The 16,403-nt window shown below is 40.5% G+C and overlaps 1 protein-coding gene across 9 annotated transcripts in view; it reads left to right on the forward strand.

Annotated features, from left to right (window-relative positions):
* The window catches only part of ANKHD1 (ankyrin repeat and KH domain containing 1), a 99,770-nt gene that overhangs the window by 39,593 nt on the left and 43,774 nt on the right, over positions 1–16,403 (forward strand). For all 9 annotated transcript variants that reach the window (XM_088063411.1, XM_088063408.1, XM_014253115.2 and 6 more), the window contains exons 7-14: positions 63–157; positions 2,554–2,791; positions 2,999–3,190; positions 4,639–4,748; positions 13,041–13,128; positions 13,729–13,856; positions 14,018–14,161; positions 14,805–14,907. In XM_088063411.1, the coding sequence (XP_087919537.1) occupies positions 63–157; positions 2,554–2,791; positions 2,999–3,190; positions 4,639–4,748; positions 13,041–13,128; positions 13,729–13,856; positions 14,018–14,161; positions 14,805–14,907 (1,098 nt within the window). The remainder of the gene's footprint in view (positions 1–62; positions 158–2,553; positions 2,792–2,998; positions 3,191–4,638; positions 4,749–13,040; positions 13,129–13,728; positions 13,857–14,017; positions 14,162–14,804; positions 14,908–16,403) is intronic.

Genomic DNA, 16,403 nt, shown 5'->3' on the forward strand with positions numbered 1-16,403 from the left:
TGTCTGTACTGCTAAAATGATGATATGGAATGCTTATTTGTTTTGATCTGTTTCATTTGAAGGCCATTTAGATATGGTTCGTTTTTTGCTTGAAGCTGGAGCTGATCAAGAACACAAAACAGATGAGATGCACACGGCGCTGATGGAGGCCTGCATGGTAAATACCTTTGTTTGTACTGCTCCCTCCTCGGGGAGAGAGGAATGCAGGAGGTGATAAAATAGAGTGAGCCTTGGGTTACAAGCTGTTTGGGGGCTGCAAGTGAATGTGTGAGTTGTTACTGTAAAAAAGTGCTTACTGTAGCTCCCACCAGCTTGTTAGTCTAACTGCTCACAAAGAAAAAAACTCTTATTTTTTGGGGGGTGATGTGTTGTTTTAAATGCTCCCTGTGTTAAGTTTATGGGTGACTAATCTGCAGTGCAGTGATGTAGTACAAGTCACTTGTTTGGGGTTTTGGTTTTTTTTGGTTGTTTTTTTTTAGTGTGTTTTCCACCTTTGCTTTTATAAATAAGGTCTCTCAGTGTGTCATGGAATGAGCCTTCCAGAAGTGCACTGAGCTGGATGATTCATGCATTACAATTGTCTGTTCATCACTGCAGGAAGTGTTTTGCATGGAGAGATGACTTGCTTTCTTCTAGGTTTTTTGTAAATGAAGTTGTGAGGTTTTTCTTTTGCCCTACTGTTTTATTTTGAAAAATAATGCAGTCCTTAGTTCTCTAGCAACTGTCCACATAATTTCAGTGCAGCCTTGAGGAAAAACTTCCCTATCCAAGAGCATCATCTTAATAAAGAGTGTGCTATTGTGTCAAAGCATATCTGCAACCATTTCTGTACAGACCTTGGGTGACCTTGTCTCTCTTCTTCAAGCTGGGAACTTCTTTGAAGAAAGAACAGGGACCTTGTTTCCATAGGAAGCACAGCAAAAAGGGGGAAACTGAATTTTCTCCCAGTAGCCTGTAATCCTTGGAAGATAGGCTGCAGTTTTCCTTCAGTCTGCTGAGAGCTGGAGGATCAAGTGTTCTTTCAGTGCAGTTGTGAGGTGATGATGCAAGTGACCAAGGTCAGGTTGTAACGTGGGGAGCTGTGTCCAAGTCTTCCGATAGTGAGCTGGTAATTGTATCCTTGAATAGCCTGCCCTGCAGGAGAGCCTGGTGCCAGTAAGGAATTCAGAAGGACAGTGAGTGCATACTGTCACCTAAAGGAGATTGCAGCATGACTGCAGACTAAAGGTTAATCACCCCCACTGTTCTGTTTAGGTTGGGTTTTTTGTTTGCTTTTTCTTCATTCCCTGGTGAAACAATCCTAGGGCTGGCTTGGTTTGGAGGCTGTGAAGCACCTCACTTGGGGGAGAGAGTTGTGAGGTTTCCCTGCTTGTTTTCAGCTCTTCGGTGTTTCAGACTAGGTCTGAAAACAGCAGAAAGGAAAATGAGCCTTTGAAGTCCCAATTCCATAACAAGGAATTTGTTTCTTCTTATCATTTGGCTGCACCCTTGCACAAGGGAGCTGTTCCCAAACTGCTGTGACTGTTCCCAGTCTTCATCTCTTTCCATCTAAGGAATGCAGCAGGTACAGGTTGTTGAGATGTCTGGTCTCTGATCACCAATTCTTTTGTAAGTGCCTCAGAGTTTGTTTTGGTCAGGACAGTGCCACACTTAGGGTAATGCCTCTAATGAGGTGGCTGTTGGCTTTTAGGCAACCCTCTGAGAAGAACAGCCTGTGTTTAACGTGCACCCCTGATTGCTGTCCATCTCAGGTTACCTCCGACCTGCTTCATGGCCACCTTAAGCTTTCCCCTTTTGCCAATGTTGTGGCTCTCTACCAGCTACACCTTAGGTGAAATGTGGATTTCAGGTACTCTGTCTATTTCAAGTAACCGAGAAGTTTAACAATACTTTATTGAGAAGATCTATGTACTTTGAATGGTAAGGACTTGGACTGCTTTGGCAATCCTAATTCTCTTATTCTATGGCTTCACAACAAGGCATTTTTCAGTCACCTTTAAGATTTTTTCGAAGTCTTCTCCCCTTCTGTTACCTGCCTTATTGTTACCCACTTCAATTTCTCTGCAGGTATCTTTACCAGGGTCTAGAAGTTGCCAATTGGGGCTTTTTTGGTTTTTTGTCTGTAGAAGTCATGAATCAACTACTACTACAAATAATAAGAAAATTTTTTTTTGATGCTTGTCTTGAGGTTTAGTTGTGGAGTGAGTTTATTACTTACAGCACTTACGGCTATCTCTAGTACTGTTGTGTCCCAAAGATCGTGCTGGATAATTAAGTCTTGTGCCATAATTCTTTTTCCCTGAAAAAACAGAAGCACCAACATATATCTAGCTCTTTTTTCCTCATCCATTTAAACCTCACTTAGATGTAGGTGGAAACCTAAATGTTGGTTAGGTAGGTCCAGGTATTACCATACTGTCCTAATTAAACCATGATAAGTAAAAAGGCCGTGTCTCTGTAGGATCATTTTCAGGCCTAGTGTGATAGTGGTTGCAATTAGAGCATCAAGTGACTTCAGTTCTGTCTGACTCCTGGGTTTCCCTTTGCTTGCAGGATGGCCACGTGGAGGTGGCACGGCTGCTGTTGGACAGCGGTGCCCAGGTGAACATGCCCGCGGATTCCTTCGAATCCCCGCTCACTCTGGCTGCTTGTGGCGGGCACGTGGAGCTGGCAGCGCTTCTGATCGAACGAGGAGCCAACCTGGAGGAGGTTAATGATGAGGGTTACACACCTCTGATGGAAGCTGCCCGGGAAGGCCACGAAGAGATGGTGGCCTTGCTGCTGGCACAAGGTGAGATCCCGTGGCGATGGAGGACACGGTGTGATCCATGGCCAACAGGTGTCCTGTGCAGATTGTTCTGATGTAGCATGGGGCTGGCACTGCTCACTGCTGTACCCACAGAGCTACGCTCAAACACCCAAACTGCTGTGGGGGTGATGAGCATTCACCTCCCAGCTGGTGTGTGGCCAGGTCAGTAATGGCTGTTTTGTTTCCCAGGGGCAAATATTAACGCACAGACAGAAGAAACGCAGGAAACAGCCCTGACCCTGGCGTGCTGTGGAGGCTTCTCCGAAGTCGCCGACTTCCTTATTAAGGCAGGAGCTGATATAGAGCTTGGTTGCTCAACACCTTTGATGGAAGCTGCTCAAGAGGGTCATCTTGAACTGGTGAAATACTTGCTGGCAGCAGGTATGTGTTCAGAGCAAGTGATTAGGCCCACAGATACAATGCACTTGATGTGTTTTGTATGATTTGGGAGATGCCCGGGGTTTTGATAGAGGCTGTGTTGTAACAAGAAACAATATCCTCAGGTAACTTAGCAAGAAGGAAAAAGCATATGTTGCACCTCAGTATTGTTTGATACTGTTAACAGAGGAAAGTGCTTCCTGGAGCAGGTGATCCTGTTCCATATCTAGAAAGCATCCACATTCACTAGAAACATTGTTTCCAGCTATCTGCATCTAGGACAAAATTTTAATATAGATAATACTTGGTTTTACTTGCTACTCCAGCTTTGACTAAGCCTGGTTATCTGCATTCAGTCTCCCTGAATAACCAGTTCTTTAGGAATGGTGTGCTGGAAAGTTGTGAGCAAGACAGATTCTGGAATGTGCTGAATTTCTGTGATGAATGAGCTGTACTGCTACATTGTACAGTAATAAAAATTAAATCTTGCTGGAGTTTGGGGTAAAATGATGCTTTGATATTCATCTTTCAGTTTATAAAGTTGGTAAAGTGTTCTGCTTAAAATAATAAAGAAAAAGGAGCTGTATTTGGGATATATTCCTTGTTGTGGAAGGTGATTTATTTGTATGCTCTTTTCTAAGAATAATCATAAAATTGGCTGGATTTGTAATTTTAGAAAGTAAAGCTCCCTGCTCACCGAGGGACAGTAACAACTGTGCCACTTGGTGCAGTGACACCAGCATGTGACACCTGTCACCAGCTTCCTTGGAACGCTTGCTGCCTGCACTTCACTGCTGATAGTGTAGAAAGTTGATTAAGGAGCCTTGTTTTGGCATCAGGGAGTCTCTAATTATACCTCACACCTTAAAAATAAGAAAATGGCTAATCACATTGGCATTTCTTTTTTTAAGAGTAATGTGTTATGTATCCAGAGTCATGCATAGTTTTCACAGAGCTGGTGTATATGAAACTAGACAAATTATTTCAACAAAATGGTTTTAAAGCAAATGTTTTTAAAGAGCAGGAAAGAAGGGAAATTTGTGGAAATGTATAGGTTTGTTGTATTAATACTAATTCAGTGATACACATTTTGTCTGGTTTCCCTTGGCATGCAGCTCTGAGTCAAATGGACAATCTGCAAAACTTTCTGGAGTCCCTTTTGCTTGATATAACAACTGAAATCCTTCTTTCTGTAGAGGGACTGCAGGAATATGTGAGCATATAGGTTTGACTGCTTAGATTGTCAGTCATGCTTTTACCAAGCCTTGGCTAACCCCCTCTCCTTGGAGTATTTTCACTATGAGAGCAATTTTTGCCATGAGAGCAATGCCCTTGGGCTGTGGAGGCTGTTGGTCAGTAGGATATAGCTGTTATCAGAGATTTTTATGTTTATATGATGTGAAACACTTGATAAGGACATGTCCAATACAAAAAAAATGTTGTGTTTGTAGGAGCTAATGTTCATGCCACTACAGCAACGGGAGATACAGCTTTGACCTACGCCTGTGAAAATGGACACACAGATGTGGCAGATGTGTTGCTTCAGGCTGGTGCTGATCTGGTAAGGCTTCTGCTGCTTCTTGTGGGCAAAGTCCTTTGGTTTCAAACTGTAAGGCAAAGCTTGTGTGGTTGGAGAACGGAGTGATGAGCTTAGAGATTCATATATGGCTGTGAAAAGAGGCATGGAAGAAGCTTTTATTAAAGCCTGTATTTTCTGTTTGGTCTACAAAATAAAAGTTCTTATGGGTAATCTGCTTTGAATTCAAAATGTTTTAGTGTTAGAAACTCCTGCTTCTCTATGTCAGTGTTGGTCTCTGAACACTGTTAGTCTCTTAACTTGTGCAAACTGCCACACAAAAACCCCAAACAAAGCCATGTGTTTTAAATGATCATCATAATCTGATTTCTTTCTTCTAACTCTTGGCTTTAGCACATTGGTTTCTCCATGTTTATTTTCTGTAATGTAAACTAAATTGTTTACATAATTGTCATTTTCATATTACATAGCAGGAGACCCAAAACTGCCTCTTCACCAGCTACAGGGATGTAACATTTTGACTTTTAATTAGTAAAAACAATGGATACATTAGTCTTCCAAAGGTGTTTAAGAGTCTCATATCAAACAAGGCTCAAGCAGGAAAGATGTTATTTTGTTTGCCTTAGGAGGAGTATTCTCCTTTTTTTTCCCCCCTTACATACTCACTGCCCTGTGTTTTATTTTGCTTGGGGGGTGGGTTTGGGTTATGGTTGGATATTCTGAAATGTTTCTTTTAAAAACCAAGACGGCCAGAAAAATATATCATTGAACCTGATAAATCAGCATAGTAATGAAGTTACTTAAATTTCAGTCTTTAATGAAGTTTTTTATTTTTTATTTAAAAATATAAATAAACTAATTCTGTAATTGAGAATTATATTTCCACCCTTCTTTGTGACTTTATGTTTTTTAGGCCTTATTAATTCTTTTGCAGTTGTGTCAGTAATGTTCTGATAACTTGCTCTTAGCAGGGAGGAAAGTCATTATTTTGGGGGGCTATGGGATTTTTGGCATGCTTATTGCACTTAGTGAATTCTTTGTTGGATACTGAGCATGAGGATAGGTTTGGGGGGGTTTATTGGATATTTTAAAAAAAATATTGAAGTACTTGGTTATATAAAGGTAAAACCCATGGAGTATCTTATTGAAGGGAGCAAAGCCTGTAATGAAAAAAAAAATTAAAAATTTCTGTGCATAAAGTTTAAAACGTGCAAGAGTTGCTTAAATGTCACTTCAAAGTTTTGGAACTGTGTCATTTTCCACCCCCCCATCAGTAAGGTGAGCAGTGCTTGTGGCCATCAGCATTGACTTCTCAGTATTGCAGAAGACAATCTCTGTCCTTTCTAAAGTCAAGTTTTATTTCACAGCATTTTCTTGTACTGCCAATGAAAATGTGGAACAGGCAAGGAAAACAAAGTAAGGAAGCAAAGAAAAATTGCTTTGAAAGGAAGACCTGCAATGTAAATCTGCCAGTTTTGAGTTCTGATTATAAGTTAATTGGGAAATGCCTGCAGAATGGTAATGATGCTGATAGCAGGTGCTTCTGGTTTGAAGCAGCTTCTGTTTAAACTCTTGTGTTGTTTTGCTTTATTTGAAGTTGGGAGGTGTTTTGAATAGATCTGTTACGTTTGTCTCAGGCTGAGGGAGGGCTCTGAAGGCTGTTACTTTACTGCTGGGTATGAAAAAGTTTCTTTGGCAGTACCATGGGAGACTGTTCTTCTGGACCTCAATTTTCATTCAAATGGGTTTAGATGATTCCATCAAGTTGTCCCAGGAAGTCAGGAATTGAATGAAGATCTGGACTTTGACCTTTATCTGGTCTGTCTACATTTGTCCAGTTAATTTTACTTTATTGCTGGTGTTCAGACACAGCAAAAGAAAGTGCATCTCTTGTTGCTTTTTATTCCTTCCTTTTTCATCCTGCAGCTTCCCTCTTTCCTGGGATTGCTTGCCCTGATGCTTCATTGTTTTCCAGAAACTTTCATTATCCTTGAGGTTTAATTCAGAGTGACTGAGGAGCTGGACATGCAACATCTTTTCCTGTTGGAAAGCAGTTCTTTCTGAAGATACTGCTTATGTCCTAAACATGAGAATACAACAGGAGCAGCCAGGAACATGTCCTGGTCCATGGCAGGGATGTTGGATGGGATGGTCTTGGAAGGTTCTGTTCAACCCAGATCATTCTGTGATTGTTTTATGAAAAATGATTCTAGTCCCCATAAAGTTTTCTCTGAACTGGGAGTGACCATTACCACATCTCAGCGTGAGTGCATTTGTTCTGCTGAGTGAAAACAGGAACTGATCCTTCTCAGGGACTGATCCTCTGGCCTAGATACCAAATTTGTCATTCAGTTCAGGAACCAGTGAAGGTCTTGAGAGCTCTGGTACATTCATTAAACAATGTGGCTTTGTAAGCACCAGGAGAATTTTTTAAAAATGATGGCTGGGATGAACTTTCTTCAGTTTGTGGTTAATTTTTCCTTAAAGCTCTTCAGTGACAAGTAGTACAAGAAATGAGCAGTGTCAGAGTGCTCATCTGTCTGCTGGAGAACTGCTCAATCCTCTATGGTATTTCAAAGGATTTGTCTCTTTGTGACTAATTGTTCATGAAGTCTGGCATGTTAACAATTCTTCTGTGCTTTTCTGATGCCCTTCTTTAAGGGATCTTTTCCATGTCTTTACAAAGTTAGCCTGTCAAAATCTGTAGCAAAACTAGCTGGCAGGCCTGCACCTTTTCTTGTTAATGTATGCATTTTGAAATCAGCTTGCTTTTGCCAAGTGTATGAATGACTGAATCTGAGGCACATCTGAAGCCTTCAGCCTTTGATTCCATCTGTGCCACAGTTACATTCTAGTTCCCCAGCCCCTTCAGGAGTAGGGACTTCCAGGGTCTCAGCTTGAGATCCTACCACTGGATCAAATGTAAATTTTACTTGTTTGGAACCTTGATGGGGACAAAACAGCTAGTTTAGATTTTGTGATCTATGTGAGTAAAAGTTTGGAAATTGGAACTCTGAAATATGAATTGATAAAAGCATTTTTTGAAAGCAGAAATAAGGTTTAGTGACTTCAGGAAAAAATATCTAGCACTTCAGTAATACATCTATTTACCAGTGTGGCAAGGATTGTCTAATTTCAGAGGTGAGAGGATAATTTTTCCTATAAGATTTCTTCGGGTTTTTTTCTTTCTTTCTTTCCTATTTCTTCTTTGTGAATTTCCCAGCAGCTGCCTTCATCTCAAGGGTTGTGTAAGGTAAGACGTGGGAGGTACATAAATGTTCCCACAGGAGCCAGGTTAAGGACTGCAAATCTCACAATGAGTATTGGTGATATTTAATGAGAGGTGATATCCTGCTTTTAAGTTGCTTACCTTTCCATAAACTAAAAGGACCTTTTTGGATGACTGTTCCCTCTTGATGCAGAATCACACCTGGATTAAAGGAGATTCTGGTGTCCCTTTTGAAGGCAGCAGTGCTCTTGACAAGGTGGTTGCATCTTTGTCTGTTTTAATGTAGCTGCAAATAAGAGATGTTCTTTTTTTGGACAGTGAGATCATCTCAGCTTTTCTGAGCTGGGAAATACAGAAAAGAGTTTTAAATTGGGATTTTTTTAACCTGGACCCTCTTGCAGCTGTACATGAGGCTGTGCTACATAGGAGTTGATCTAGTGGTGGAGTTTACCTTTGTCCTACAAGATATACAGGCGCTTTTATGCAGAAATTGAGAGATGGAAGAGAACCCATGAGGACAGTATCGTCCTGTATTTTTCTTTTTACACTGTCAAGGTCTTAATACTCTTCAGTACTTGTTAGGATTCCACACTTGCTTTGCTTAGAAGACTAAAACTGGCTACTTGGCATCCACATAATTCTAGTTGCAAAAAACCCCAGACATGCCTGCCAGACTACCTCTTAATTCTTCTATGACACAATGCTTTTACAGACATGTTTCTGTCATGGCAGGGATCATTGTTTTGCCTTCAGGTGATAGCATCCCTCACACTAACGTGGCTCCTAAATTAAAAACTCTTTCCTTCATGTGTGTGACAGACTGTGGGCTTATGCACTGTGTATGAGGCACCATTTAAACATCTGCAAAAGCAGCCACTCTTCTTGGATTTGAATTCAGCAACTCTGGAGGTTGCTGTGTTGCTGTTAGAGTGAGGAATCAGAGTTGCTGTTATGTTCTTCTTTACTGGTTTTTGAACCATCAGGGGAAGGCCAGGGATTTCTGCTTTTTTTAGACTTGGTCCTTAGTCTTGTACAGATAAAGTATGGTAGGACAAGTAAAGTTTATTTTTGTAGCCAATACTTTTTGGCTGTTGCGCTCTCTGGATGGTGCAAAGTACAATGAAATTCTTCGTTTTGCCAGTGGTGAACAAAAATCCATCTTGTCTGTAACAAAGATGCTGTGTCTGACCTTGGTGGATCTAAATGGCTCATGGTAGGAGTCTGAACTCATGAGAGCTTCACTGCTTGGTCTTACCATTGTTCTTGCCTGCCTCATGCCAGCAAATCAGTTTTCAGCTGGTGGATCTCATCCAATTTAAGTTCACGTTCCAGGTCTTCATGACCAGGAACATTTGTTTGTACAGCAAGAGCCATGAGTTCTTTTTCCTTCTGCAGGACAAGCAGGAGGACTTTAAGAAGACAATTTTGGAGGGCATAGAACAGGGCAGGCATCAGGTGAGGTTGGCCTTTGATGCTTGTAAGCTGCCTCAGGATATGTGCTAAGGACAAGCAAAGCTTCAAGTATCTAGATCTTCAAAGATCTAGAGACTCACTGTGCCAGGCTAGATGGGGCGTTCTTGTTCTGTATTTTCCCTTCTGCTGCGTTTTCCAAAACTGGTTTTTAAAAATAATATCCCAACCTTCCCAAATGAAGCAGGTTATGTGATTGATAGCAGCCCTCTTAAATCTGTTTCCTCTAAGGTTTTCCATTTTTAAGTGTTTACTTTAAACTGGAGGTCTAGTTGAGATTTCAGGAAGCTTATTTGGGGCAGGTGGCTTGGTGACTGCTGGAATAGGAGTTCAGTCTTGAAAATCAGCAAAGTGTTAGGGACTGTATTTTTTTGCATCAAAAGCTTTCTCTAGATCATTTTGTTCAGAATAATGTTTAGATTTCTGTTAAATATTCACTGTTGTCATGCATGAGGGAGGCTTGTTAGAAAGAACCAAAGTGTTGGAGCTTTTCTTTGAAAATACAGATTTTCTTCCTGAACGTTTAAATAATGTGACATTGGGAAAAAAATAAAAAATATCCTAGTGATTAATATAACCATAAATATTTGTGAACCAAGAAGAATTGTATGTGGGGAGAGCCTTTTTACCTAATCTTGGAATTTCCTAAACCGCAGAACTCAAAAGGAAGAATTAAAAAATACCAATGGTTGTCATAAGATGCTCCTGATGACTCTGCTTCTGCTCTTGGAAGTATTGATTTATCTAGAAAGGAAATAATTATTGCTAAATGGAATCTCATCTCATTCTTGAGTCCCAGTGGAAAAGGTGCAGACAGTGTAAACTCCTGCCTGATTTGGGTGACACTCTCACTTTCCCTTTCTTCCCTTCCTGTTACCCAAACCCACAGAAAATTCTTCTCAGATATTTTTTCTATCCCAGCAGGATTAGCAGGAGAGCACATCACCCAGGGGTTTAGAGATTTCCATTTCCAAATGTGGCAGAGGTGTTCTCCTTTCTTCCTCTTCCCGATTGTACTAATTACCACATTCCTCAGGGCTGGAGCAGTGACAAGAGACAGGATGCAGTGGTGTGCCCTACAGTGCAGAGAGGCAAGGGGATTAATTTTGGAGACAATTTACTGGATTTAGATATTATAAAATAAGCATTGGCGTGCACTTCATATAAATAAAAGGGAAAAACACATTGGAAACATAATGGGGATGCTATGGGACAACTTTCATTTTCTCTGTCCTGATTTTGATTATCTAATGCAGCTGAAAAATATATATATATATAGATATATATATCATCTTTGAAATTTATGATTATTCTAGGTAAAAAGGATGTGAGGAGACAAAGACACTGCATTGTCTCAGCTTCTTATTTTGTCTTGTCCTAGATGTCCTCCCTCATTGAGTTGATGCTGTTTGATAGCCATTATTAGGGCTATAGAGATTGCTGAAGTCAGAACTAATTTTATCTTAAAATAAAACATGTGTTTCTATCTTCCAATATGAAAAATACCATCAAAATGCCATAAGTTTCAAAGATCTACAGCAGGTGGGCACCCAAATGGTTTGGCTGGACTGATGGGGTGTGCATGGTGCTGCAAGGATTGGAAGTGTGTCGTAGCTGAGGATCAAGTTCTGCCTGCTTGAGGAAGTGACAGTTGGTTAAACTGGGCAGAATCACTGCATTGCATTTAAATGAGGAAGCCTGGCGTCCGTGTTTGAGACTTCCAACAGTGAAGTCTGTTAGAAAGGCAGAATGTTGCAAATAATTACACCTTACTGCCAGCTATCTGCTACATCTCAGTGCAATATAGGATGCTTTTCACTACCTTGAATATGTAGCTAGTGACTTAAAATAAATTTTGCATCTTGCCATCTTTGCATCAATGAGGATTTAGAACTAGGTGTGAAATAGTTCAGCAGCAGTGTCCAGGTCCTGCTCAGAGCAGAGTGGTGATCAGGAATTGTCCACATCCACAGCTGCTTTGGGAGTGATGTGCTGGTGGAACTGTTCTTCAGGCACACAGCAGGTTCTGGCTTTTTAGGATCTCTTGACAGTGGCTGAGGAAGAGTGGCTCTGCCAAATACCAGAGTAAGCACCAGGACTCAAGGACACACAACTGATTCTTGCAATCATAGAGCCACATGTTAACAAAATTAGCTTTACATGTCCTGAAAATGTTTCTGCCATGCAGACAGTCCAGAAGCAAGTATTTACTGACATCTAAGCAGCCATTGCCCTGGGAGGGGAATCTAATTAACAAAAAAAGTGGCTTCAGTAATAAGTCTGTAAGGTTTGCTGACTGCCTGTGTGTGCTTGTGTGTTGAACTACTGAATAAGCAAAGAAATCAGAGCTCTAATGTGTTGAAGCAGTGGTGGACAGTAACACACAGCTCTTGTGAAGGCTGAGGAGCAGAGCCAGGAGAGGAGCAATGTAACCTCTTACAGTGAAGGATGGGCTTGGATTTGGGGCCAGTCTCCAACAGAAGATCCAGTCAAGAGGTTTCTTCAAATACATTAACAGAAAACTAACATAACATGCAACTTGCAACCAAAGCAAGCCATATGTCAAAGGACATATGCAGAGTTTTCAGGAATACAGAAACTATGAAGGAAGGAATTGAGTTGTTCTGTCATATCTCTTCTTGTCTGATTGTAAGTAGCCTTGTCATCCGCTGTCAGTACTAAATGTTAACTTTCACTGTTAGATATACATGCAATTACAAAGTAAAGAGTGACTTCAGAGCTTGGCTTCCCAGATATTTAATTAAAAACCATGCATTCCTAGTATATTATTGATCAGACTGAATATTATTTAAATACTACTGAATGCAGAGTGCACATACCATCACTCCCAGGAAGATGATGTTGTCTCCTCTTGTTCTGTGGGTGGCTTGATATCATTGCTCAGCATTCTTTGTGGTATTGATCATGTCTACATAGCAGGCACATTGTCTAGTTCTGTAACTGCTCTAATACAGTTGTATTCAACCACATCTTTCCAGTATTCAGAAACTTTTTAAATTAGAAAATTATTCTTAATGCTCATTCATTTTTTGTTGGTTTGTATCATCCTTTTGTCAGCTTTCTGCTTTATTCCCCAGTCCTCTTAGAGACTTCTGGTGACCTGCAGTGATTTGTCTCATTTTTATTTCTGATCCTCTTCAGAATGTTTTATAAATGTGTGCACTTAAGGCATCAGTGCAGTTTTGAGGTCTGGCAGCACATGGCAGCTCTCTGAACTGTGGTACTGCAGTTTGTGGTTATTGCAAACTTCCTGATCCAGGGTGACATTTGTGTTAAACCTTCCCCCCTTTCAGAGGAGGAAGCAAGGTTTTACTGTTCTCATGTATGTTATGCATTTGAACACTAAAATAAAAAGGGGGTTGTAATTATGAAAGCTTCTTGGTGTGATACCAGTATGAATGTGATCCTAATCCTTTTTAACAGTGTGGTTTAGTATTTTAGGTAGCATGAAAATTGACACCAGTCAGTTTTTTACAAGCTGCTTGTGAGATAAATCATCTACTCAGATGGGTAATTCTGATCCCATCACAAGATACTTAAGAAGCTGAAAGAATGGTACAATTTTTGCCTTTATACATCTGTTATTTCTTCTCTAGGAGCATGAATCTGAAGGTGGGAGAACCCCACTAATGAAGGCTGCACGAGCTGGTCACTTATGCACTGTGCAATTCCTTATTAGCAAAGGTAAATGCTAGTTTTCATAACTAATTAAAAAGCTTAAAATGCCACTTTACATTGCCACATGTTTGTGATTCATATTCAAAATTATTCTGGTTATATGTATTTGTGCATTTTTCAAACCCTTAAGGGTTTTTTGAAATTTCATGTAGTTCACGATAGAATGAATTACAAAATATTTTACTAGTTACACTTCCTACTCTGTTGTATAGATTAGATTTGAAGTACAGCAGATATTTTCAGTTTCTTAAAAAAAGTACTTCCTCCTTCAGAAAAGCACATCAAGTACTGTCTGAAACAGTAGCAACTGCACCACGTAGTGATGCTGCTCAGAGTGAACATTTGGAATTGTGCTTCTTACAGCATGTGTTCCCTCACTTAACACTTACAAGCCCACTGTTGCTGTTGCAACTGCCTTGTCTTTACAAAGTGAGGAGGAGGATGTGTAGAAGCCAATCAGTTAGTCAAAATCCCTTTTGCTCTTTCCTTAGGAGTGTGTAGGAAGTAATTGGATTAAAGTTTGTATTCCACAAAATACTGTACTTGTTGATATTTTCTTTTAGAAGGAATTTCTTTGTGTTTAATTCTAAACTCATCTCTTACTAGGTGCCAATGTGAACAGGGCTACAGCCAACAATGATCACACAGTGGTGTCCCTGGCCTGTGCTGGAGGTCACCTGGCCGTGGTTGAGCTTCTCCTGGCTCACGGGGCAGATCCTACTCATCGGCTCAAGGTATTCACTTGCAGATGTCATGTTTCATAGGTTCTGAAAGAACTACCTGGCTGACTTATGAAATAGTAAATTTAAGTCATAGAATTGTATCTTACATGGAGATGCTACACCAGGGAGCAAAACTCATCTCGTGGCTTTTTGTTTCCAAAATCTCACTTCAGGATGGCTCAACGATGCTCATTGAAGCTGCCAAGGGAGGACACACAAATGTTGTTTCTTACTTGCTGGATTACCCAAACAATGTTCTGTCGGTTCCTGCAGCAGACTTGTCCCAGCTCACACCTCCATCTCAGGATCAGTCTCAGGTAAGGCATAAGGAGTTTCTTTTAAATAGCACCATCAATGTTGGGAAGAAACACTTGTGTAGTAGTTAATGTCAAAATGAACATAGACAGTGGTAGGAATTTTTAAAAACCCTGCACACATGAGAATGATAGAGAGTGAGAGAATTGGTTGGTGCTACCTGCAGAGACCTGAAGAACATATGAGCTTTGTTCCCTTTTCTGCTCCCTAGACAGGACAGTCCCAAACCTAGGATTTCAAAAGGGTGTTGTTTTCTTTGCTGCATTTTCTCGATATTTTGGTTCAACAGTTCTAAAGGCTTGTGGTAGTAGCCCTCACATGGTGTTAGTGATTCTGTTATATAAAAGAAATACGTTGTGTAAATTCAGAATTCTGCAGCTCCAGGGTAGTTGGCTGATTAAAAGCCTAATGGAATTAACAGTTTTCCAGCCAGCACAGCCTTGGATCTTGCACAGAGTACAGTTAATTTTGACATATTGTCCCCAGGAAAAAAGCAAGTGGTTTACCAAGAGGTTGCACAGAATACACAGTTTGAGAAGAGTGAACAAGATATGCTGTAGTTCTGTACATCTGTATTAACACTTGAAGATCTGGTCTGCCACAAGGTGCTTTTCCCTGAGCATGTGTCTGTGCCTTTCTTTTAAGGTTCCCCGTGTCCCGGTGCATACGCTCGCTATGGTTGTACCTCCCCAGGAGCCTGACAGGACCCCTCAAGAGAACTCCCCACCTCTCTTGGGAGTGGTGAAAGGTCAGTATGTAGCCACTCAGAGAATATATATGATTTGGAAATGGATAGACATGGGGACCATTTTATTAGAGCTTATGAACAGTGTAGTCCATTCCATCAGTTTTTGAACACTTCAAGTACAACTTAAAACTATTTTATATAGTTCATATTTTTTTCCTTATTTTCTTGCATTCTACAGTATAGCAGCATTGGTTGTTCTAACCTTATTATGCTTATTCTAATTTGTTAGAATTATACTTATTCCGTTTTTTATGGAAGAAAATGCTTGTGCTAACTGTTCTAGTGCAGACAGATAAAAAAGTTAATGTACTCTAGGTGTGGTGTTCACTTTTGAATATTGTACATTGGATTTGTCTTCTAGAATAGTTGCAGCTATTATCCATGAACTTGTTGCACCAACTTTTTTCTGTTCCATCAGTAGCAATGGAAACATGATGGCACTATAAAATACCAGTGCAGATCTACTTACAGAAGAGCTTTTGTTGTATTAGTAATAGTTCTCTTGTGAGTAATCGTAACATCAGAGTTTTTGCTTTCAACATTGTCAAACTGATTGGTTATAACTCCTTGCAGTTATTAGATTGCAATTAGGGAGTTTGTTTCCAGCTGGGGATTCTGTAACAAAATCTTGGTATCTTCTCAGTCAGCTCAGAAAGAGAAGCAGATTCACAAGTGCAGTTGCAAACTGCAGCTCCTACAGTTTTGGATGGGGATCTTAAGCATCAGTGTTCAAAGCTCTGTTAGCTAGATCTGCTTAAATTCTTTGTTTGAGGAAGCAGTGAGCATTTCCAGAGCAAACAAACAAGCATAAACTCCTTAGGGGCATAAATAAAGAGAGAAAAACATCATGTACCTGCTGGTGTCTGAATGTGCAGCTGTGCCCCTCTCCATGCATATGCCATGTGTGTGATCTCTCAGATGCACTTGCTGTCTCATTTCCTAGGATGTGCAACACCTGATATTTTGGATTTCAGAAAAAATGAATACCAAACAAATGAAAAGAATATATAACTTCTGGTTCAAATAACCCACCAAAATTATACAATATGTGTGCCCTTCCAGTTCAATGCCTGAGCACGGCGGAGTGGGAGTGTTCTGGGAGCACATTTTGTGGTGCATGGGAATCAGTAAGGGATTAGTTGATGCTGAGTCAGAAGACACTGAAGTTAAAAGCTGAAAGTTTCATTTTATTTAATCCAATTATGAAAAGCAAATAGTTGACTGTAGTTTAGGAAACAGCTCTCATTACAAACACGTTATTGCCAATGTCAGCACATCCTTAGGTGTGTTTTTTGCAGCACTGTGATGTTGGGACTGGCACAGGGAGATCTCATTGTTCACGGGGGTTCAGGACATGCTTCATGCATGTCAGCAAAACTCATCTGTGCTGCGTTGCAGGAGATGCAGCAATCCCAAATGTGTCATCGGGCTGATGAAGCATTCCCAAAAGCTCTGTGCAAAGCTTTTGTGTCTCTCAGATCTTTAGGGGGGAAATG

Source organism: Pseudopodoces humilis, chromosome 17 (genome assembly GCF_049639895.1).
Source record: "Pseudopodoces humilis isolate 2021_Gansu_Grassland_sample_001 chromosome 17, ASM4963989v1, whole genome shotgun sequence".
In the NCBI taxonomy this organism is placed as follows: domain Eukaryota; kingdom Metazoa; phylum Chordata; class Aves; order Passeriformes; family Paridae; genus Pseudopodoces; species Pseudopodoces humilis.